The sequence below is a fragment of the Balaenoptera musculus genome, chromosome 21, assembly GCF_009873245.2.
Source record: "Balaenoptera musculus isolate JJ_BM4_2016_0621 chromosome 21, mBalMus1.pri.v3, whole genome shotgun sequence".
Taxonomy (NCBI): domain Eukaryota; kingdom Metazoa; phylum Chordata; class Mammalia; order Artiodactyla; family Balaenopteridae; genus Balaenoptera; species Balaenoptera musculus.
Window position 1 is genome coordinate 26,452,062 of NC_045805.1, and position 25,985 is coordinate 26,478,046.

Consider the following 25,985-nt stretch of genomic DNA (forward strand, 5'->3'; position numbering starts at 1 on the left):
GCCGCAAATGGCATTATTTCATTCTTTCTTATGGCTAAGTAGTATTCCATTGTGCATATATATGACATCTTCTTTATCCATTCCTCTGTCGATGGACATTCAGGTTGTCTCCATGTCTTGGCGACTGTGAATAGTGCTGCTATGAACACTGGGGTGCATGTTGAAGGTCACTGCTTAAAGGGACTGCAGATATAAGGTGAACTCCGATCACACAGGAGGCACTGCCGACGTCTGTGGACAGTACTGAATGAGCACTGAATGTGAAGTAGTGAAAAATAGGGACTGTGTCTATTCCATTTTGGTGCTAAATTACTTTTAGATAAGTTCGACCACTGGCTACGAGGCTTACAGTGATCTTGTCTAAAGAGCTTTAGAGACCTTGGGAAAGAAGGCACAGCAAGGAAGCAAAGAAGCTGTAGGAAAGGCAGTTAACTGTTCAGTGATCAGGCTGAAAATTTGCTCACACACTGCAGTTCAGACACGGAGGAGGAAACGGAGCGCATCTCCTGTATAACTAACCCATTTTTGCTCCTAAATCCCCAGCCACTGGGCGTAAGGGAAAAGCAATGGATTCAGTCCAATCTAATGCAGAACCTTAAAACAATCCTCCTAGGTACTCTCCATTCTCTCCAGGTAAGAAGGTCTATCAGCTTTCTCAGATTCTACCTCCCTCTCTACTTCCTCTCCATGGCCATGTCTGCCAGGGGAAAAGATGTCCTGGAACCTGTGTGGTGTCCTCTGATTTCTCTGAGCTTGAAGTGGACATCCTGCTGCTTTGACAGCTGACGTCGGCACCTGGTGTAGCTCGTGATCTGGTCTCCGGAGGAGCCCTGCCAGGGCTGGGGATGCCCTGCTGATGACTCAGCCCCCCTCACTGCTCTCTGGGGACACACCTCTCTGAGGATAAGCACATCATTTATGGTACAATTAGGACACTTTTAAACAGAAGGCACTGACTGGAGAGGACGCTGGCGCTGCAGTTGAAAGCAGGACTGTCCCGGGCAAACTGAGGCGTCCAGTCTCACTGCACCTGAGTCTCTGCTACACACTCTACCGGGCCTTAGCCAGGCATCCACCCCCAGCCTTTGCTGATGGGCACTTCCCCATTAGGAGACATACAACACGAGAACACAGAAGCCCCCTGCCTGGCCGGGCTGCTCTGACCAATGAACCATCACTGGACCCCACAAAAACCTGCCTGACCTTATCAAGATATTTCTAAAGGCTCCTCTTCGCAATCTGAGCCCGAGGCAAGATTTGGGGTTGACAAGGACAAATTTAAACCTGCCTCCACCTTCCTCCTCTTCTCTCTCTTGGTTCTTTTCCCCCCAACACCTAGGACCAGAGAGGATGAGCTTTCTCCCTTCCTTATACCAAGGAGCAGCAAGGCGTGTGACCAAGCCGTCACAGCTGGAAGAATGATCTCAACAGGAGAAATCTATGAGCTGAGTACTCTGGTCTTAGTTCCTGTTATGCTAAAGCGGGAGCTAAAAAAATTTAGAAAATCCCCTCAAGAGAACAGTCTGACTTTAGAAGGCTGCTATAATCTTACAGAAAATATCTTATTATGAAATTCAACGCTGAATATGAATTTCAAGCTTTTCTTCTGTAACAGTCCTATCTTCCCCCAAAACAGATAGAGGATGTGGACCAGCAAGAGAGACAGTAACCTACTCAGAAGGAAAGAAATCTTCTTTACCCAAAAATCATCTCTATTAGTTTAGTTTTTAAATCTATTACAATCCTATTATCAGCGCTCTTTATATTAGCTCACCTAAATATAAACATGATAACAATCTTAAATGTGTATACACTTATCATGTCAAACTATATGAGGCAAAAACTGATAGAAATGCAAGGAGAAATAGACAAATCCACTATTATAGTTGGAGACTTCAGCACCCCTCTATCGGAAATGGACAGATCCAGCAGGCAGAAAGTCGGTAAAGACATAGTTGAATTCAACAGTCAACTGGATATAATGGAGGTCTATACACAACTTCATCCAACAACAATAAAGTATACACTCTTCTCAAGCTCACATGGAACATTCATCAAGAAAGACTAAATTCTGGCCATAAAACATACCTTAACAAATTTAAAAGAATAGAAATTATACAATATCTGCTCTCAGACAATGATGGAATTAAACTAGAAATCAAACACAGAAAAATAACTGGAAAATCCCCAAATATGTGCAGATTAAACATCACACTTCTAAGTAACATGTGAGTCAAAGAAGAAACCTTAAAATTAAGAAAAAATTAAACTACATGAAAATGAAAACACAACGTACCAAAATTTGTGGGATACAGAGAAGGCAGTGCTTAGAGGTAAATTTACAGCATTAAATGTATATAATAGAAAAGGAGAAACATCTAAAATCAATAACGTTGTCTCCACCTTAGGAAAGTACAAAAAAGAAGAGCCAATTAGATCCAAAGTAAGCAGAAACAAAGAAATAATAAAAATTAGAGCAGAAATCAATGAACTTGAAACCAGAAAATCAAATGAGAAAAATCAATGAAATCAAAAGCTAGATCTTTGAAAAGATCAATAACACCAATAAACTCTAGCCAGGCTAAAAAAAAGAGAGAGGACACAAATTAGTAATATCAGAAATGAAAAGGGGGACATCACCGCAGACCCCATGAACATCAAAAGGATAATAAAGGAATACTATGAACATAAACATTATGGTAACTCTCAGGTTATATTAATAATTCTACGCCATTATTTATTGAGCATCTACCATGCCCCAGGCAACACGATGTGCATTTTACATGAATTATCTTAAAACTTCACAAAAACCCTAAAGAAATTGGATTTATCCTCATATTACAAACAAGAAAAGAAGCTTAAAGAGTTTCAGTAACAGTGCTAACGTCACAGATCTAACAAGTAGTAGAGATGAATCCAGACCAGCTCTTACTGACTCTCAGACACCAGGTCTTTGCATTCCACCACAGAGTTCCTCAAGCAATTGGGGGTATATAGTTTGGTTATGGTATAACTCACCCTACCCTCTCCCTGCCAAAAAAAATAAAAGCCACCATTATCTCTGAAAAGTATGGAAATATCAATACATAAAATTGACCTGCCTTTGGTCATGAAAAGAGAAGTTCTTCCTGTCAGCCTGAGTATTTAGTAGTAGTCTGGCTAGTGTAAAACAACTTTCAGCTTCTTTCTCCCAAGGAATAATGTGATATAAAAAGGAGCATGACAGCAAAGGAAACCATAAACAAGACGAAAAGACAACCCTCAGAATGGGAGAAAATATTTGCAAACGAAGCAACTGACAAAGGATTAATCTCCAAAACATACAAGCAGCTCATGCAGCTCAGTATCAAAAAAAACAAACAACCCAATCCAAAAATGGGCAGAAGATCTAAATAGACATTTCTCCAAAGAAGACATACAGATTGCCAACAAACACACGAAAGGATGCTCAACATCACTAATCATTAGAGAAATGCAAATCAAAACTACAATGAGGTATCACCTCACACCAGTTAGAATGGGCATCATCAGAAAATCTACAAACAACAAATGCTGGAGAGGGTGTAGAGAAAAGGGAACTCTCTTGCACTGTTGGTGGGAATGTAAATTGATACAGACACTATGGAGAACAGTATGGAGGTTCCTTAAAAAAACTAAAAATAGAGTTACCATACGACCCAGCAATCCCACTACTGGGCATATACCCTGAGAAAACCATAATTCAAAGAGAGTCATGTACCACAATGTTCATTGCAGCACTGTTTACAATAGCCAGGACATGGAAGCAACCTAAGTGTCCATTAACAGATGAATGGATACAGAAGATGTGGCACATATATACGATGGAATATTACTCAGCCATAAAAAGAAATGAAACTGAGTCATTTGTAGTGAGGTGGATAAACTTAGAGTCTGTCATACAGAGTGAAGTAAGTCAAAAAGAGAAAAACAAATACCGTATGCTGACACATATATATGCAATCTGAAAAAAAAAAGGTTCTGATGAACCTAGGGGCAGGACAGGAATAAAGACGCAGATGTAGAGAATGGACCTGAGGACAGGGGGAGGGGGAAAGGTAAGCTGGGATGAAATGAGACAGTAGCACTGACATATATACACTACCAAATGTAAAATAGATAGCTAGTGGGGAGCAGCTGCATCGCACGGGGAGATCAGCTCGGTGCTATGTGACCACCTAGAGGGGTGGGATAGGGAGGGTGGGAGGGAGACGCAAGAGGGAGGGAATGTGGGGACATATGTATACGTATAGCTGATTCACTTTGTTATACAGCAGAAACTAACACAACATTGTAAAGCAATTATACTCCAATAAAGATGTCCCAAAAAAATAAATAAATAAATAAATATCATGTTTAAAAAAAAAGGAGCATGATGGGGTGTTACAAAGAGCAACTTTCTATAGTTAATGACAGAAGTGCATGAAGCAATTGGGGAGGAAGAGGAGACAAGGGCAAAAATCCTGGTCAGTAAATAAGGCAGATGAGGTATGAGTGCAGGGGAAAAGGAGGAGAAACACTTGATCTTAACTAAAATGAAAAGAAATAATCTAGGGACTACCCTGGTGGTCCAGCGGTTAAGACTCTGCACTTCCACTGCAGGGGGCGCGGGTTCCAACCCGAGTCGGGTAACTGAAATCCCGCATGCCGCGAGGCCAAAAAAAAAAAAGAATCTAGTTCATATTTAAGCCTAGTAAACCTTTCCCACGTGCTGAAACTCACCACCCCTACACCACCAACACCATTACCAACCACCATTTCATATGCCGAAACTGGGACTGAGAAAATCAACTACTTGTATGAGCACAATGGTGTACTGGTAGCAAATGTCAATTAAGACAGAGCATTGGCTAAGGGGATCAAAGTTATAGGATAAGCAAAAACCAAGCAGTCACTTGGTTGCCATGAAAAGCAAAAATGCTCATTTCTTCTTTATGCTTTCAACTCCTCTCCAGATACTGGCAACCCAACCAGGGAGTGTTTGGAAAACTGAATTTAGAGGCTGAAAGTAGGCAACTTGAGAAACTGGAGTGAGTATTCGCCTTCTCTTCAAACTACGAGACAACTTAACTAGGAAGGTTGCAAGCTGCTTGATGTCAGATATGAAAATAAAAACTAGAGTTTAAAAAAAAAAAGAAAACTAGAGTTTAGTTGCCTGGAGAATAAAGAAGAAAAGGGCCACGCTAGCCGATCATGTAGCAAAGACTCGAGTCTCTGAAATTAGGAGCTTTACAGTCATTGATCAATGGGGAATTTAAAGGGATTGTTTTGCAGGAATCTATGAATGTGTGCACTGCAACAGACAGCTAAGTCAAATGACCTTGAGCCCCCGGCCCCCTTCCCCAGCCAGCCTCACTCAATACTTTTACAGTTTTACAGCAACACACAGAATTGTGGGTCTGTGCACCACTGGGTGGAGACAACCAAGAAAAACTTGTATCTCATCCCTCCTGGATCCATGCTTTTGCTCAGCATCAGCTCAATAAGAAGAATTGATTCTAAGCAGAGGCCCCTGGTTCTGATGTTTTCAGGCATCATCAGATGCTGCACTGGTCCAATAACTAAGTGCTCCCGAGAGACTAAATTGTGCCCAGGTGGCTAAAAGAATACCCTAATTGCATAATTCCTTTGAAAGAATCATCAAAATCCACATTTTCAATTACAAAGTTTTCCAGTCTCAACATAAAACATTCTTGGAAACTTTGTCACAAGGCAGATGTCTTTAAGGGGGATTTTATTTTCCCGAAGGCATGAAGTTATAATTGGATATTCTGTCACCAAACACTAAGCATCAAATAAATCATAGACATACAGAAGTGACAACAGGATATGAAAGCAAAGACTCATCTACAAATTCCCATGATGGAACTTAGAGATTTTATATTAAGTCATAAAATGTTAGTGGTGGAAGCCACCTAAGAGATCATCTAAAAGCTGGTCCCAATACCCCCAGCCAGACTGGCCTCAACGTGACTTCCTGGGGAGCTTGGTAAAGAGCACAGATTCCCAGACCTCATCTCCAGAGATGCTGATTTGATATGAAGCGGAAAACAAAATGCGGTATTTTCCTCTTAATTTTTCCAGGTGATTCAAGACTCTTGGGGTGGGGGGGGGTGGGGGGTGGCGGGGAGGTGGGTGGGCATGACCCATATAAATGACACTGCAAGTTTTCCTCCTAACTTACTAATTAAATGCTAATGGCTTCATCAGTAAATGAATGAGCCTGATGAATTTGTATTTACATCTCTAGACGTTAAAGTTTTTGGTGGTGAATTATATGACTACCCTTGCACACACAGATTTTAATCACTGCTCCTCACATGCAGCTGAAATATATAGTCACCAATGATTTGGATGTCAAATTTAGATGTCTGTACTCAGGAAAGTAAAATATGCAGATGTCAATAACCTTAAGGACTAAATATTTATATACCTATGAAAGCAAAATATTCAGTGATCAATAATTTACTGACTTATTTTTTTCACCTGTCAGGAAGGAAATGAATAGCATTTTTTATCCATCACAGTTGTGGTAAGTTGGTAGCACAAGGTGGAACTAAGTATCTGAGAGGCCAAGGAGTTAAATGAATATGCACAGTGAATTTTTCTCCTTGGACACCTGCATAAATGAAAATAGATACCACTAAGACATCAGGACATCAATTCTATCTTGAAATCACATCTCAAATCTACCCATTTCTCTCTCCACTACATCCCACCCTAGTCCAGAGCAACATCACTTCCACTTATTTAACAGGAACTGTGTCTTGCTTCCACTGTCACATTCCAATCCATTCTCCAAAGAGAAGCCACAGGGACCTTTTTACAGCATAAATGAGAACAGAGCAAAACAGAAGTCAGAGCATAGCACCCCTGCTTAAAACCTTCTGCTATTTCTCCATTGCCCTTAGAACACATCCAACTCTCTCACCCTGTCTTGGGGAGCCCTTTATCACCTGGCTCCTGTCTCCCATTCGAATCTCATCTCATTCTATCCTCCTTCACACCCACTCTGTACCCAGCACAGTGACCTTCTTTCTGACCCTCCATCACACCAAACTCCTTTCCACTCTCATTTGCATCTGCAGTTCCCTATACCTGAAATTAATTCCCTCCATCTTCACAGGACTGTCTCCTCCCACCTTTCAAGACTCAGCCTCAAATGTTACATCCTCAGAGAGGCCTCCCTGGTCACTCCATCTCAAATCAAAATGCTTATCCCTGCCTGGTAGCATCCTATTTACCTATTTCATAAGCTCCATGAGGGCAGAGCCTGTTGTAGACAGGCTGACAGAACCAGGTAATAGAACCACTACAACCCCAGCACCTAACACAGGGCCACACATATAATAAATGTTTCTTCCATGTCAGTTGTACTAATGAATGAAGAACAGATCCCCAACATCAGGAACGGATACATCCTGAGACATTCTCAAACTCTCCCAAATCATGAACACCAGTAGCACATGATTTCCTCAAAAAATGGAGTTATGTGGTCTATTTCATACAGATCCAAACCTTAAGTTAGTCCAATATTCTACTCTTTAATCTATTTAAATAGCTAACTTCTGCCTGATAACCACTGTTTCTTAAAATACTTCTCTTTGTCCTCATTTCCATTATCAGCATTAGTAGTTTACTTTCTTCAAAGAGGTTATTTTTTCACTAATAAAGAAAGTGTTTAATATTTCAGGAGATTTCCAGCATACACAATATAACACAAAGCCAGTTGAGAGATGGACAGATGCTGGCTGTTCTTTTTCTTTCTTCTTCTCTTTTCTTTTTTTTTAATTTTTATTTTATATTGGAGTATATTTGATTTACAATGTTGTGTTAGTTTCAGGTATACAGCAAAGTGATTCAGTTTTACATATACATATGTCCATTCTTTTCAGATATTTTTCCCATATAGGTTATTACAGAGTACTGAGTAGAGTTCCCTGCGCTGTACAGTAGGTCCTTGTTGATTATCTATTTTATATACAGTAGTGGCACGTGAGTCTCCAAGTACCCCCCCACCAAGGTCAGGAGACGCGAATCTGTGCCCTAGAACTTACCGAGGTGGTGTGGGTCAAACTGTGAATGTAAACTCTGCAAAAAAGAAATTTTCTGCTGTACTTACTCTTTAGTTGAAGTTGTTTTAGGTTTGTTTTGTTTTTTAATTTTTAAGAGCAAGAAAACGTATTCATTAAAGCTGGTTGGTTTTATTTTGGGCACCTGTGAGAGATGGGCACCTATGAGAGATGTGCGCCTATGTTGTCTGCTCTGAAGAACGAGCTGCCAGCTGGTCTCAGAGGATCTCTGGGTGTCTGAGAATCTGCCTAGAACTGGATGGGCGCCAGCATATCCATTGGCTCAAATGGCTGAAACTGCAGTAATGAAATCTGTCCGCTGGCTCCAGCAGGAAAGCGCCTGACTCTTGGCCCTTGTCACTTCTGTGCTTCCTTTCAGATCTTTAAGCCCAACCTGAAATGCGCTTTCCGATTTTCAGTCACTTCTGCTCTTCCTTTGATCTTTATACTATCACGTGCTCTGGAAGACCAGAGAGGGTCAAAAAGGCTGAGTTGGAAACAAAGGGGAAGGGACTTCCCTGGTGGCGCAGTGGTTAAGAGTCCGCCTGCCAGTGCAGGGGACGCGGGTTCGGGCCCTGGTCCGGGAAGATCCCACATGCCACGGAGAGACTGGGCCCGTGTGCCACAACTACTGAGACTGTGCTCTAGAGCCCGCGAGCCACAACTACTGAGCCGGCATGTCACAACTACTGAAGCCCGCGCACCTGGAGCCCGTGCTCCGCAACAAGAGAGGCCACCGCAGTGAGAGGCCCACGCACCGCAGCGAAGAATAGCCCCCACTCGCCGCAACTGGAGAAAGCCCACGCGCAGCAACGAAGACCCAACACAGCCAAAAATAAATAAATAAATAAATTTTTAAAAAAAAAGAAACAAGGGGAAGAGACCTCCCAGTCCTGACCAGAAAACCCTTAAAACTAAACATTATGAGACTCACTACAGCCTATGTCCTTATATCAAACTAAATCTAGCAAAACTCAGCTGATTTATTTTTTTAGCTGGAAAGATTGAAAATCAGATAATATTAATAGGCAATTTTTTCATGGAAGGAAATGAGTACCTTAGCTGTAAAATATTAATGTCTTTGCATAATGAACACTCTTCCTAAAATGTATCGATAAGCAAAAAAACCTAGGAATTGGATAATTTATTAATAACCGTTCTTACTGTCTTTGTGCTTAACTATCTCCTAGGACAAAATGTCTCTGTTAATTCACTTTTTATTTATATCAAATTAATACCTGCATATAGCTTTAAATGTAAAATAGTTTTATCAAGACGATAACACAAGACAGCAGGGTGCTGCCCCACTCCACTCCCTATTTCTACGTGCCAGAGGTCACCACCCCAATTTTTTCAGGTGTTTCTTCTGTATTTGCACTTCAAAAATATCTAAATAACAGGGTTAACGTGGTATTTCTTGATTTTTTGGTTTTAGATAATATCTATTGTCTTGTTGCTATGGAAGGTGTAGATTTAATTCTCCCTTCCCCCCACATACCTGTCTTCCCTCCTCATCCATTTTTGATTCAGGGTATACCCAGTACTTTCATTATTACAAGTATAAATATTGTTTACAGCTGCACCAAACCAGTGCATTACAGTTGTTTTCTTTCTTGAAAATTTTTGTTTTGTTTTGTTTTGATTTGATTTGGTTTCAAGTCTCTGGCCAACACTTCCCACACCTTTCAAAAGCCCTGTGAAATGCTTCTCAAGCCAATGTCCCACGTGGGCAAACTGACATATATCTGACAGATTATGAATCTTCAACACTAGAGATTCTGAGTAAGTTTGGAGTGCAGCCCAGAGACTTGGGGGTTTGTTTGTTTGTTCATCTATGATCTTGGAAAGAGCTTGGTCTGGGAACCACTCACCCACAGCAAAACAAGTAGGATCAAAAACTCTCAAGCTTTAGAAATTTAAGTGGCAGAGAATTTTGGTTCAGCTCTCCACCATTCTCGCATCACTTGCAGAAACTTTCTAGAGGTGGAAGTGAATGTGAAAGAATGACCCACACCTTCTATTGCATGAATGATCAACAAAACTATCACAACTCCTATCAAAAGGGCCAAAGTTTTAGCCAAGGTTTTGGTTTTCCCACTTTCCAACCATGGACCTTGACACCAGAACTGAGCATTTTACAGTAAGACTGATAATCTATCATCTCCGACTGAGATGATAAAGGTTACAACACAACTGTCCCCACGTGGCCACGCTGACTTTCGGCAGCCCAGCGCCAGGCATGTGGCATCAGTGCGGAGGGTTTGGATCGGTGGGCAACCAGAGTGAACTCCCCTCCTCCTTTTCCAAGTCATAGAGGGTCCATTCATACTTTCTCAGCTCTCTTTTTGTCAGACAAATCATGAATAAACCTTGGTTCGGAGTTAGAGACAACAATAAAAAGTTTTTAATAATTAAAAAAGATAAAAGTAATAGTCAAGAGGTATTTTTTTAGGGCATAATCTGAAAGAGGCAAAGAGAGATAATTAAATAGCAATCATGATGGAAAGCAGAGTGAAGAGAGTCACTGACTTAGACTCCAGAAGGATGAATCTAAAGCCCGCAGGGGAAGGCCAATGAGCCACCTAATTTACCCATAAGCCCACAGAATGCTCAAGAATTTGACAGCATTAGGTGCAGCTTGTAAACAAAGAAAAACAAAGAGAGTTGCTCACCACCCAGTTCTAGAAGGATTAAGTCATAACCCACTGCAGTTGCTGACCGACAGAACATTCGGAGAGGAAATTAAGGTGATAACAGGTCGCTCTGTGCTTTGGACAAGCAGGTCCTTGGATAGTTAGATGCGTGTCTCAGGAAGAATTTCAATGCACCAGATTCCTCCGTCTTCCCGTACATAGACAAGCACTAAAATCATTAGCTTGAGATATCCGTTCCTTGTGACTAGCAGTAATCTTTCACCAAGACGTGTGCTGGACCACGCGTATCCCCAGCCAAAAAGCACGTATAACTGGCTCCCCCCTGACCTCTTTGGAGCAGTTTCCTCAGAGCTAGCTGAGAGGCTGTGTCCTGGGTTATATAGTCTCCAGTAAGACCCTGAATACAACTTAAACTCACAACTCTTATGTTGTGTGTTTTTCTTTAAGTCAACAATCCAAAAGTAGAGGTGAAGATGGGACTAAGCACAGAGGACTGTTTAAAAGTCAGCTTAAGGGACAGTTAAAAGCCCAGATCCCTTTATTCTGTGCAACTGAGCAACTGTCCCTTCCCCACCCTGAGAGAGTCCTGGAGGTTTCTACTCTCAGGAGTTCAAAAGAAAGGGTCTTCGGGCAGGGGGTACAGGGTCTTGTTGAGGTCAGGGGCATCACACTGAAAAAAGAATTAAGTGATAGTTTACAGACTGAGCAGTAAGAAGCTCCCAGAAGATGGCCACCCCTGTGATACCCTCCAGGTAGAGAACTGAAAGAATCCTCTCTGGGAGATGTGACCAGCCCAAGAGAAAACGCCTAAAAATACTGACATGAAGGGTAATCATACTACATAGCTGAGCTGTGAATTGCAATTATGTGAGTTATAATAACGTAAACTCTGAATAACAATCTAACTGAAATCCCCACGTTCCCTTAAGGGAAGTCAATGGATAATGCCTCAAATTACAAATTCCAAAATTGCAAAATTAGGAAGTAACAATATAAGCATGTTATTAAGAAAACAGAGAGCTGAAAGAGCAGAAAGTGGTTGCTTCTAGGGACTGGAAAAGGAGGGCAGATTCTACTGTTTCTTTGAAATAAGCCTTGCACCAGAGTGTTTAATTCAACTAGGTACACAAATAAATTTGATAAAATGTAATTTAAATAAACCAGAGTTTTAATCATAGGGTCTAATGCACTCATTCAAGAAGAATGCCAGGCACAACCTGGGTAAATTATATAACATCTTAAGACCCAGTGAAGATGATAATACCCATGTTCTCATTTCCTCCCCGACTCCATGTGAGGATCAGGCCGGCTTCACCTCCTGAGTCATCCATTCGACAGTGTTGCCTGAAGCCTGGCTACGTGTCGGGCACTGTTCCAAGCAGTGGGGCAACAGCAGTGAACCCAACGAAGTCCCCGTTCTCCTGACTTAGATTCCAACATGGGACACAACAGGTAACTGGTCCCAAAATAGTAAGAGAACTTCGGGGGGTTAATAAGTGCTATGAAAAGAAATAAAGCCAGGCAAGGGTCCACGCCATCAGAGAGCCATGTGGGAGGGGAGCCCTATTTTGGAAAGAAGGTGAGGAAACAGGTCTCTCTGAGAAAACATCACTCCTGCAGAGAACCAGTCGGTGGGGAGGAATAACCCGGGGCAGCGCATCCCAGGTGGAGGAAGGCAAATGAAAGGTTCTGAGGCTAGAACGGGCTTTCCCTGTTTGAGGGACAGCAAGCGGCCCGGAGGAGAGAGGAGTGAGCCAGGGAGACAGACTGAGGGTAAGAGACAGACCAGGAGAGGGGCAGAGCCTGCAGAGTCGGAGGCCACGGTGAGGACCTGGAATTTTAACGAGATGGGCGGTCACTGCCGGAGTCTGAGCAGAGCTCTGAGAATGGCTTTACCTTCTGTAAAGTATTATGCGATAATTATTTGCTTAAACAAAAATAAAGTTTATTTGTTTGCATTTTTTAAATTGAGATATAGTTGGTTTACAATATTATATTAGTTTCAGGTATACAACATAGTGATTCACAAATTTATAGATTATATTCCATTTGTAGTTATTATAAAATATTGGCTATGTTCTCTGTGCCGTACGATATAGCCTTGTAGCTTATTTATTTTAAACATAGCAGTTTGTGCCTCTTATTTAAAGTAAGGGGTTTGATTACAGCAAAAATGTATATATGTAGATAGATAAATACACATTTACATCTCTATACATTTATTGTATATCATATATGATCTATCACTTAGTTATGACCTTCTTTTTCACGTTCAACTTTGTTGCTGTCCACACAGTTCAAGTAAGTCCATTTTCTTGCCATCTCCCAAGTAAGTCTTAAGCTGGCAAAAGCAATTACCTACTATCTGCATTCAATGCACAGGGCCCACGAAAGTCAACCTCCAGAAAAAAACTACTAGTAAGAATCAACTCACAGTGGGTGAGATTGGCAGAAATTACCCCGAGAACAGTTCACAGATGTGTCACTCATGAAGTGTCAGGGACACTCAGTACAGTCAAGATGACCAGGGACAGCCGTATAAGGAAGTCTATCAAGGTTGTTACCATATCAACTGTGATACAGTCTTACCAAACTGTACTTGTTTGTTTTCTGTGCTTCTCCAACACATGGCAAGGGACCTGGCAAATTGTGACTGTGCAGAGACGTTGTATCACTGAATGTTGGGATGCAACTGACAGGACAGATATCAAGACTCAAAGTAATTGTGAGACAGAAGCCCCCACTTGCAGAATTCACAGAAGGAATGAAGGAGAGCTTGTTCTACGACTCTTGAATTCCTCAGCAAGGTCAAGAATACAGAAAGGGGTGAGAGAGAGTGGCGAGTCTTGGGTCCTCCTAAAACAAAGAGCCCTAGGCGGACATAGAGAGCTCAGCAGAAAGAAGCTGGATGTGTTGCGGGTACCAGGAGCTGGGAAGCGGTCCCACGTGACTACCTGGAGCAGAGAGGCGGCTCTCCGGGAAAGGACACTGGAAAAGCCAGGGTTCCAGCAGGGAAACTCCAAATGCCATGAAAATGCCCCAGAATAGAAAAAGTATACTTTAATCATCCACCAGACCCACTCAAGGCCATCAGATCGAACCAGCTGCTGAGTTCACAGGACATAAAGCCACACGGCCAAGTAAGAAATGTCCAGTCTCCTTAACTCTCCTCCCTTTCCTCATAGCAACTCTGCCAGTCTCCAGAAAGCAGCAGATGAGGGAGGAAGAAGGAGGCAAGCAGAGTGTAGAGAGAGGAAAGACTGCACTGCAGAAGAAGGACCGCAGGCCTGCAGCGGCGTGAGAGAGGTCCAAGCTGGGGATGCAAAAATATGTAACCCTAGGCATGGCATGGGGCTGAACGCTCCATTTACTAAGTTTGAAACTGTGTTTGCAACTGAAAGTGACCATAAAATTGTCCATTCCCTGAGAGTGAGAACAAAAGCTGGGGCTCTGCCAAAGCTTCCAGTTAGAGGATGGTGAAAATTAACCCCCTGAGTGAGGTCTTAAAGGGACAGTAAGAAACATAAATAAAGAATGTGTGTTTGCAAAAATAAACTCAAAGTGGCTTAAAGACTTAAATATAAGACATGACACCATAAAACTCCTAGAAGAGAACATAGGCAAAACATTCTCTGACATAAATCGTAGCAATGTTTTCTTAGGTCAGTCTCCCAAGGCAATAGAAATAAAAGTGAAAATAAACAAATGGAACCTAACCAAACTTATAAGCTTTTGCACAGCAAAGGAAACCATAAACAAGACAAAAAGACAACCCTCAGAATGGGAGAAAATATTTGCAAATGATGTGACTGACAAGGGTTTAATTTCCAAAACATACAAACAGCTCATACAACTCAGTAACAAAAAACCAAACAACCCAATCAAAAAATGGGCAAAAGACCTAAATAGACATTTCTCCAAAGAAGACATAAAGATGGCCAACAGGCACATGAAAAGATGCTCAACTTCGCTAATTATTAGAGAAATGCAAATCAAAACTACAATGAGGTACCACCTCACACTGGTCAGAATGGCCATCTTTAAAAAGTCCACAAATAATAAATGCTGGAGAGGGTGCGGGGAAAAGGGAACCCTCCTACACTGTGGGTGGGAATGTAAATTGGTGCAGCCACTGTGGAAAACAGTATGTAGGTTCCTTAAAAAACTAAAAATAGAGTTACCATATGATCCTGCAATCCCACTCTTGGGCGTATATCCAGAGAAAACTCTAATTCGAAAAGATACATGCACCCCAGTGTTCGCAGCGGCACTATTTACAATAGCCAAGACATGGAAGGAACCTGAATGTCCATCTACAGAGGAATGGAAGAGGAAGAGGTGATACATATATACAATGGAATACTACTCAGCCATTAAATGCCATTTGCAGCAACATGGATGGATCTAGAGATCATCATACTATTGATAAGTGAAGTAAGGTCAGAAAAAGACAAATATCATATGATATCACTTATATGTGGAATCTGAAATATGATACAAATGAACTTATTTACAAAACAGAAACAGACTCACAGACACAGAAACAAACTTATGATTACCACAGGGCAAGGGGTTGGGGGAGGGATAAATTAGCAGTTTGAGATTAGCAGATACACACTACTATATACAAAATACATAAACAACAAGGTCCCACTGTCTAGCACAGGGAACTATATTCAATATCCTGTAATACACCATAATGGAAAAGAATATGAAAAAGAATAGATATAAATATTTTGAAATCCGTGGAGGCGGGGAGCAAGAAGACTGCACCTGGAATGAAGGTCCGAGGGCCCCACCAATCACTCAGGATCCAGTCCCGGAGAGATGGATTGTAGTCTTCCTTTGAGGAAGACCAGTCCCACATTCTTCCTGTTTGTAACCTCCAGACTTCAACAAGGCTAATATCCACTTTCCTGAGGAAGTTAAACTTTTCAGTAGCCTACTTTTCTCTTTCTGTCCATGTACCTGTATTTACTAAAAGTTCTATTTAGAAGCTCACCCAAAACAAAAGCAGTTCCTGACCCTAACTACCCTCATTCTCATCAAAGGCACTCCAACCTCTCTCTCATGACAGACAGGTTTCAAGAGAACTGTTTTAAAATGCAGAGTTGTGTTTTGAAATCACTACAGTGATGGTTTCTAAGACTAAATTCTCTAACTCTAAGGACTTTTGTTTTTAAAAAAATTATTCACTTGTGACTGCTTAATTTTTGTTTCAGAGAATTGCTGATATAGCTGAAGCCTCACATTTCTCAAATGACTCAAACCAGACACAGAATTCACTGTATTTCACCGTGAAGGTCTTTAACTATTACTTCCAGATATGTGTTTATATTAAGTAAATGAATCATCTCTAGAAAGAAAAAAAAGAAAGGAAGCTATAAAGGAAGCAAACAAAGTCAAAAATATTCCTGGTTCTAGATAAACAACAAGGTACTACTCTATAGCACAGGGAACTATATTCAATAGCCTCTAACAAACCATAACCGAAAAGAATATGAAAAGAATATATACATAACTGAGTCACTTTGCTGTACAGAAGAAAATAACACAATGTTGTAAATCCACTATACTTCAATAAAATCTAAAAAAAAAAAAATTCTGGTTCACAAAAGCCTCAAGATCACATAATCCTTTGAGTTTCCATTTCTGTTAATTAGGTCAGCCTTTGACACCTGAATCATTTTCCTGCCTTTTCTTTTGCAATCTTGCTGTACCAGAGTCCCATTTGCAGTTGTAAGTGACCTACTTAATTAGAATATGGAACCCTCAGACAGAAAAGTGTATTGTATTCACTCTATTTCGCTCAATAGACCTTATTAAAGAACTGAATTTCTAACTGGGTTTGTTACAAACCATACACTGTGAGCAATTCCAAAATCCAAATATCCAGGTTTTATTATAGTCAGGAGTGTACATGCAGGGAGAAGGAGCACAGGATCAGGCGTCAGTGCACCTTGGTTCTCCGTCCAACGCTGCTGCTAACCCCTGTGTAATCGTGGCACATCCTTAACCTTCCTGAGCCTCAGACTCCTCACCTCGACAAAGAGGAGGTTAGACTCCCAGCTCCTTTAGGGCTCTAAGTATCTGTGACTACTTCCTGAGTGCCTAGCATGTACAAGGCACTATGCTCGTATAGGGGAGAGGGGAAGTACAAAGATGAAGTGATGTTGCCCTGTCATCAAGAACTTTACACTCTAACATGGAAGAGAAGATGATATAGGACAAAACCAAATGCCATAGTTACCTTATTTATCTTCTTTATTCCTCATCATTGGCATTGTGCCCGGCACATTGTATTACTAGATGCTCAATTAAATGACATAAAAGAGATATAAAATGCCTATGGACATTTAGAGAAGAGAGGCTACATCCAATGGAGGGGAATCAGAAAGCATTCATAGGTGTTAAATTTGAGTTGGTTTTTAAAAGGTCATTCAACTTTCACTTGCTCCCTAACACCATCCTCTAATTTGATGCAAAATCTTAAGCCAAAGTTCAAGATTCTCCATGCTCTGGTTCCAATATATCCTTCGATCTTAATCTCTCTTACATAAAATTATGCTGTAGCCAACCAATCTCCTTGCTGCAACCTCAGATATTACCCATAATTTTCTACCTCCATGTCCCCATTCATGCTGTTCTTCATACCGAAATGTCCTCCAATCCCAACATAATCCAATTCCATTATACTTCAAGGCCTACTTCAAATTTCCCCTATTTTATGAAGGAGATCTTATGAAGCCTTTCTTGATCCCTCCAATCATATGTGCTCTCTCCCTTCTCTGAAATCCCACAAGACTTGTCGACATTTCTCTTATGGTATATACACCCTTTAGCACTGCATGACAGTTAGGTAATATCTGTGTCTCAAGATTATACTATTTGACATCAAAAACTGTATTATTCCTCCACATTGCCAAACAAACGGTAGTGTTCAGTAGATTATTTTGACAGGACAAATTAAAAAAACACTCCAGGACATAGAAATTGAATGAACAATGGTGCTACGTCAGGAACATCTGTGGCATATGCCTAAAATGCTGACTCTTCCAGTTTGATTTTTGAACATAAGTTTAGCTGATATAATCACAGGAGTTAAGCTTAGAAGGCAGGCCTGAGTCATTACACAGAGCCTTAAGTGGCAGGGCAATAAAAATGGCATATATTCAGTTCTCAGTGGAGTCACTGACAGTTTTGGGAGCTGGACAGTGACAAAATCTGAGATATGAAAAGCAAACCAGAAGCATCCTGGTTGACACATCAGTCTCCTGGGATTTTGGTTGGAGGCAAGTCCATCCCTGAGAGAAGAATCGGGTCTTAAGTGTGCAGATAAAATTAAGTGCATGCTCTGCAGGTCTGTGAGTCCTAAAAAAGTCACCAAGTAAATACTGCTTTGTAGGCTTCCCGGCAACCAGATATTTGACTGCGCATCTCAATAGAAGGAAATAGACAAACACGAAAGCAATCATCACTGAATTTCCAAACTGGTGAAAAAGCGAAGGTTCTATATTTTTCTGCAGAAGGGAGAAGGGAACAAAAAAGCACACCACACACAAAGGACAGGAAATCAAAATAGCTCTGAATTCCTCAGCAATAACACTGGAAGCTAGAATACAGTGGGAAAATGTCTTAAAAATTCAGAAAGAAAAGAATTTCCAACTTAGAATTCTATGCTAAGCCAAACCATCAGTGAAAGTAAAGGTAAAGTAAGCACATGTTCCCACATACAAAGTTTTTAAAAACTTACCTTCTGTGAACCTTTCTTAGGACACACTGAAATAAAGACACAAACCGGGACTTCCCTGGCGGTCCAGTGGTTAAGACTCTGCACTTCCACTGCTGGGGGCACGGGTTCTATCCCTGGTTGGGGAACTAAGATCCCGCATAGCCAAAAAAAAAAAAAAAAAAGACACAAACCACGAAAGAGGAAGATAAGGCATAACAGAAACAAAAAATCCAACACACGAGTGAAGTACAAGGAATCCCCAGACTGATGGGCAGCCAGGACAGCACCTGGGCACCAGGCAGAAAGGATGACGGCTCTAACTGGACATGTCAGGGATCTCTGGGGGACATTTCTTTAAGAATATCTGGGGGCTTCCCTGGTGGCACAGTGGTTAATAATCTGCCTGCCAATGCAGGGGACACGGGTTCGAGCCCTGCTCCAGAAGGATCCCACATGCCACGGAGCAACTAAGCCCATGCGCCACAACTACTGAGCCTGCGCTCTAGAGCCTGTGAGCCACAACTACTGAGCCCGCAAGCCACAACTACTGAAGCCCGTGCACTAGAGCCCGTGCTCTGCAACAAGAGAAGCCACTGCAATGAGAAGCCTGTGCACCACAACGAAGAGTAGCCCCCGCTCGCCACAACTAGAGAAAGCCCGCGCTCAGCAAGGAAGACCCAACGCGGCCAAAAGTAAATAAATAAAATAAATAAACTTTTAAAAATAGAAAAGAATATCTGGTGCCACTACAGGAAAAACAATTTGTGCAGGAAAAGACATCTTAGTATCTTAAATCGTGGCTCACTGTGACTACATGACGATGTAAAAACTGGATGCTAATCTACCTAAAATGATGATATAACTTCTGGGGAAGAATACGGGGCTGAGAAATGAGTGGGGGGGAGCAGGGGTGAGGGAGGAGAGTTAAATACTCATCTTCCATAGTAAGGCTCAATATGTAATGCCTAAAAGTGAAAAACCAAGAAGTCACAATCTAAGTGTGTTACTTGAAAATACAGGAGCTCTATGTGCATGTATAACACGTTAAAAAGTTTTAAATGTTTAGCCCCGGCCCGGTCCGGCCCATCCCCCTCCCCGCCGGGTCCTTGAGGCCCAGCCTGGTCGGGCTGCTGGCAGCTGGGCGCCGACGGCCGGACAGATGGGCGCACGCGAGGATGGACGGACGGATATATGGAGGGCCGCGGGGACGCTCGGCCCGGGCCGGTGCTACGAGGCCCGCCCGGGAGGGCTGGGGCTGGGCTCAGAATTTTTATTTGGCTGCTACCTTAAAATACAGGCCCTAAAAATGCCAGCTTGTTTGCACTTAGAAGATGACCTGGATAAATGATAAAAATTAAGGAAGACATTTTGGTTTTTTATTGTCCACTTGGCATATGCTTCTGGAATAATATTCACCATGGTTTTGGATGACCTTCCAAACTTAGAAGACATCTATACTCCCTTGTGTTCATCAACAGTGGAGGACTCAGAGATGGATTTTGACTCTGGGCTAGAAGACGATGACTCAAGAAGTGATAGTATTTTGGAGGATTCCACGATCTTTGTGGCCTTCAAAGGAAATACAGATGATAAAGACTTCAAATGGAAACTGGACACAATACTGGAGAAAGTGCCCGATTTGTTACACATGGAATCCAGCAAGCTAAAGGTACAGAAGGTAGAGGCCTGGAACAGGGTGCACGTGACATTCAACATCTCCCGGGAAGCAGCGGAGCGGCTACGGACCCTGGCTCAGGGCAACAACCAGCAGCTTCGGGATCTGGGAATTCTCTCCGTTCAGACTGAAGGGGAAGGTGCTATCAACCTGGCTTTGGCTCAGAACCAAAGCCAAGATGTGAGAATGAATGGACTCATGGGAGCTGGAAATTCAGTTAGGATGGAGGTGGGATTTCCCATGGCAGGTGGTCCAGGAATGCCTAAACAGCTCCCACCTGGCTTCTCAACAGGACAGGCCAATCCGAACTTTATGCACGGTCAGGTGCCTTCGACCACAACAACTACCCCTGGGAATTCAGGAGCCCCTCAGCTGCAAGCAAATCAAAATGTCCAGCATGCAGGTGGTCAAGGAGCTGGTCCTCCTCAAAACCAGATGCAGGTGTCCCACGGGCCACCAAATATGATGCAGCCCAGCCCCAAGGCAATTCATGGCAACATGAACAGCCAACAGACTGGTAGTTCTGGGGTTCCTCAGGTGAACCTGGGCAACATGCAAGGCCAACCCCAGCAGGGCCCACCATCTCAGCTGATGAGCATGCACCAGCAGATCTTGCCCTCCCAGGGCCAGAAGGTCCAGCAACAAGGAACCCTGAACCCTCAGAACCCTATGATCCTTTCAAGGGCCCAGCTTATTATCCAGCAGGGTCAGATGACGGTGGATCCTCAGAGCCAAAATCTTGGGCCCTCGCCCCAGAGGATGACCCCACCCAAGCAGATGCTTCCCCAGCAGGGCTCACAAATGATGGCGCCACATAACCAGATGATGGGGCCTCAGGGGCAAGTTTTGCTTCAACAGAACCCAATGATAGAGCAGATTATGACCAATCAGATGCAGGGGAATAAGCAACAGTTTAACATTCAGAACCAATCTAATGTCATGTAGGGACCAGCACAGATAACGAGAAGACCAACTCCAAACATGCAAGGAAACATGGTGCAGTTTATGGGACAGATGTCAGGACAGATGCTGCCCCAGCAAGGGCCCATGAACTACAGTCCATCTCAGGCTATGGGGATTCAAGGGCAGGCCTTGAGGCCACCAGGGCCCAGCCCACATATGGCCCAGCAGCATGGCAATCCTGCTACTACAGCAAATAATGATGTCAGCTTGTCTCAGATGATGCTTGACGTCAGCATGCAACAAAGAAACATGGTCCCCCGCTCCGCCGCCGTGCAGGCCATGCTGGGAAACAGTGTCTCGGGAAACCACTTCTCAGGCCATGGGATGCCTTTCAATGCACCTTTCAGTGGAGCACCCAATGGAAATCAGATGTCCTGTGGTCAGAATGAGGCTTCCCAGTCAGTAAGGATGTCACGCTAACAAGCCCATTGTTGGTCAACTTACTGCAGAGTGATATCTCTGCAGGCCATTTTGGGGTAAACAATAAGCAAAATAATACCAATGCAAAAAAACTGAAGAAGAAGAAACCCCCTCGGAAGAAGAAAAATAGTCAGCAGGATCTAAACACCCCAGGTACTCGCCCACCTGGTCTGGAGGAGGCTGATGAGCACCATTGCCTAGAGAACAAGGAATTAACTTGGACAACTCAGGCCCTAAACTGCCAGAATTTTCAAAGCGGCCACCAGCCCCTTCACAGAGTTTAGTCCCAAAGGAAACTCCAGCCACAGCACTGCAGGGGTCTGTTCCCAGACCAGAACTCGAGGCAAATGCTGCCATAGTCTCTAGACAAAGCAGTGAGCCCAAAGAGATAACTGAAAAGTCCAAAACTCCAAGCCAAAGAAACTCCCGAACTGAAGAGCCAGCTGTGGCTTCTGAAAGTGTGGAAAATGGACATCGTAAGCCATCCTCTCGGCCTGCTTCAGCCTCCAGCCTGACTAAGACATAACCAGTGGGCTTCCCTGGTGGCGCAGTGGTTGAGAGTCTGCCTGCCAATGCAGGGGACACGGGTTCGAGTCCTGGTCTGGGAAGATTCCACATGCTGCGGAGCAACTGGGCCCGTGCGCCACAACTACTGAGCCTGCGCGTCTGGAGCCTGTGCTCCGCAACAAGAGAGGCCGCGACAGTGAGAGGCCCGCGCACCGCGATGAAGAGTGGCCCCCGCTTGCCACAACTAGAGAAAGCCCTCGCGCAGAAACGAAAACCCAACACAGCCAAAAATAAATAAATAAAAAACAAATACTTAAAAAAAAAAAAAAAAAAAGACATAACCAGTGCAGTGCAATCCAAGCGAAGAAAATCCAAGTAAACAAGCTGGACGACGACTTGATATTTGTAAATGTGTGTGACGTTTACAAAAAGCAATTTTGAGCTGTGACTTTTTAAAATCCATTTCTGTACAGTTATTTTAATAATGTGGTCCTTTTCCTGGTCCCTGCAACCTGTTTCATAAAGTGCAATGGGGAAAGCAGAGTTGTTGAACCCTTTTGGTGTTGCAAGATGAAGTTCAAGGTTTCTATACTGTTGCCATGTATTGAGAGGAGCTAAATGCGATTATGTTATTAGTTTTCACATTTCCTAAGCAGCCTAGAGTACAGGGTGAGCATTTTTAGATCTTCTAATAATGTATGGTGCTGTGGAAGTACTGTGTGTGAATAGCAGTAGTGGGGCAAAAGGAATCTTCTCATTTGGAAATGTTGTAAATAATTTTATTATATAGTATTTTGGATGTATTTGTTGTAGAAATGGACCAGTGAATAAAGAGAATCTAAGGGTTTGTACAATGTGAAAAAGACAAAAATTTTTAAATGTTTAAAAGATAGTGACTGTGATACAACCACTCTGGATATTGGTCTGGAAATTCATAAATGTAAATTCATACCAAATAATTCCACTGCTAGGTATGAATCCTCATGAAATCTCACACATGTACATGGATTGTTTATTGGGGCATTTTTTGGTCATAAGCAAGTTTTTTTAAAACAACCTAAATGTCCAACAACAGGAAAATGGTTAAATGAAGTCTGATGTATAAATACAACGGAATTCTATACGACAGTAAAATGGGTGAACTGGAGCTACAAGGACCCAACATTAATAAACCTCAAAAACCATGTAAAAAAAAAGTAAGTTACAGAGAGAGAAGGTTAACATATCATACTATTTATGTAATTTTTAAAACATACAAAAAAATACTATATGTTGTTTAAACACAGACACACACACACACACACACACACACACACACACACACACACACACACACCCCAACTTCAGGATCATGATTCCCTCCCGGTAGGAGGAAGGAAATGGGATAGGGTCAGTGAGGGGCTCATAGAGGCTTTCAATTTTACTTGTAATATTTTATTTCTTAAGCTATGTAGTAAGTACGTAAGTACCCATTCCATTATCTATATATTTTTGTGTCTAACTGAAGTATGTCTAGGGGCTCCTGGTAAAATTTGGGAAATTAAACTCATACATTTAATGTTGCTTCATCTCAAAACACCACTAGAGGATTATAGTCCCTTATCCAAACTCTCAGAGATTTATGTGTTTCAGAATTCAGAATTCTTTGGATTTTAGAAAAAGGTATCAGGATGCAATTCCATATGTTACATTACACCTTCAGTGGGACCTGAAATCCAGTGATGTTCAAAATAAGCATCTGACACTATTCAGAGGGTTGTTCGCCCCTCAGAAAAAATCAGCCACCAGCCTGGCCCTGGACAAACAGCCCTCACTCCTCAGACCTTCACTGATGCCCCTCTAAGAGCAGAGGAGGAAAGCAAGCGCATGGGGACACCTGCAGGCCTTTGGAGGCTCTGGACTCCACCACATCTGGATGTGTGAGTGCCTGGAATTCCCTGCCTCCTCGCCTCTACCAGGCATGAGTGCCCATTGCTCTGCAGCCCTGACCAACTGTGGGGCACACACACCACCTGATTCCTGCCGAGCCCATTTTCTGCTTTATTTAAGTTGTTGTTGGGCAGATCACTGAGGATGACTCAGCCCTACAGCCCAGTCTCAGTCCTGCCACTCCAAAGCCAGCACTACACACACACACACATATTCATACCACACTCTAAAGCAGATGTCCTTTCACTGACTTCCTAACCTTAGTTATTAACCTTGCCTATCTTTGGTCAAGCTTGCTAATCTGTGTTCCCCCGTGCCCCTACCACTCAGCACCCAGGAGCTCCATATTTCTAACAGCTGCTGGCATCTTGCTACCTCCACCTGGCTGGGTCTGGCTGCCCTTCAATGCCAGCATGACATATAATCAGCCTCGGGAAGTGATGAATACCAACTTGCTCTTGAAAGCTGATGCTGAACAATCTTTTTATTTTTATTTCTGAGTAATGAAATCATACTGTGCTGAGCTTATGTCCAATTAAACATCTGTTATGGTAATCAAAATCTCCTGGCCATTATCACAGATGACATTCTGAATTAATATCAGCAGTATAATCAATAGCCAATTCCTAAATAACAAATTCAGTAAGCACAATACCCAACTGTGAAAAGGTGAAAAGAACTAGGTCTTCCCCCCCATAAATACCAAGTGGCCCAGCCAACCACCCCTCTGTTGGTCCAGCTCACTGATTTATTGTATTTGCTCAATGCTCAGGCCTTCCACAGAGCAAGTGCAGAGGAAATCGGGCGTGCCAAGTGCTTTCAAGGGGAGCCCACCATCTCTTCCTTGGGAGAAAGGCAGTAACTCAGTGTTGAAGTAGGATGTCAGCAAGCTAAGGGAGAAAGGCAAAAGCCCTACTTACCATAGAAGAGGAAGGCTTTGGTCCTGTGATGATGGAGGTAGGTCCGGTTGATGGTGAAGAAACAAGTGTCTGCCCCGCACTGGCCTAGCCTTCCATTTTCCCCAGTCAGTGGGGACCACCAGAGCATGATGGGGTAGCTATCAGCTGCCAATGTTTTTTTCCTATTCAGGGTCAGTCCTTCTCTCTTAAGGAATGGATGGAGACGCATAGGCTCTTCTTCCATTTGTGCATGTCCGTCTTTCAAATTAGAATTTTTAAACTTCTTCCCTTCAAATTTTCCCAGCTCAACCACTACCTAAAAGAGATGACGATTATTACCAGTGTCAGACTGTTTAATTTCCTTCTGTACATCTCCCATGCATCTTGATGATTTAGCTTCTTATTAGTTTTCTATTGCTACCATAACAAATTATCACAAACTGAGCAACTTAAAATGATGCAAATTTATTATCATACGATTCTGGAGGTCAGAAGTCTGAAATGGTCTCACTGGGCTAAAATCAAGGTGTTGGCAGGGCTATGCCATTTTTCAGGAAACTCTGGTGGGGAATTTGTTTTCTAGCTTTTCTTTTAGAGGCACCCACAGTTCTTGGCTCATGGCCCCCTTCCTCCATCTTCAAAACCAGCAACATTGCACGTCTCTGACCCTTCTCCTGTTATCGTATCTCTCTGTGACCACAGCCAGGAAAGAGTCTTCTCTTTTAAGGACTCATGAGATTACACTGGGCCTGCACAGATAATTCAGGGCTATCTCCTCACCTCAAGGTGTGTCCCTATAATCCCATCTATTTACAAAGTCCCTTTTGCCAAGTAAAGTAACATATCACAGTTTCCAGGGATTAGGGTAGGGACACAGCCTCCAAAATATCTACCAACAAGGATGCTGCATTCCACTAAACACGCAACAGATACATCTCTCCTCCATTTCATAGGCAAATACAGAATCCAGAAGTGGTTGTGTCTCTTAATGAAACCTGTGAGAGTCAGGGTTATTATCTGGCTATTGCTGGAGATTACACTCTGGGGAAAATAAGTTATAAATTACCAATTGGTTTCCTTTTAGTACAATTAAAGGAGTCATAACATGGATTTTAT

The 25,985-nt window shown here is 42.6% G+C and overlaps 2 protein-coding genes across 4 annotated transcripts in view; one reads left to right on the forward strand and one right to left on the reverse strand.

Moving 5' to 3' along the window:
* Nucleotides 1-25,985, reverse strand: part of FUT10 (fucosyltransferase 10) — a 145,335-nt gene that overhangs the window by 94,145 nt on the left and 25,205 nt on the right. For all 3 annotated transcript variants that reach the window (XR_005018157.1, XM_036838609.1, XM_036838608.1), the window contains exon 3: nucleotides 24,891-25,185. Coding sequence is in view for 2 of the 3 variants with exons in the window: in XM_036838609.1 (XP_036694504.1) it covers nucleotides 24,891-25,185 (295 nt within the window). In the remaining variant the exon portion in view is untranslated. The remainder of the gene's footprint in view (nucleotides 1-24,890; nucleotides 25,186-25,985) is intronic.
* Nucleotides 19,818-22,420, forward strand: LOC118887799 (nuclear receptor coactivator 6-like). The gene is given in 4 exon segments (XM_036838606.1): nucleotides 19,818-21,499; nucleotides 21,502-21,720; nucleotides 21,723-22,076; nucleotides 22,377-22,420. Coding segments are annotated over 4 exon segments (2,223 nt in total). The 5' UTR covers nucleotides 19,818-19,893.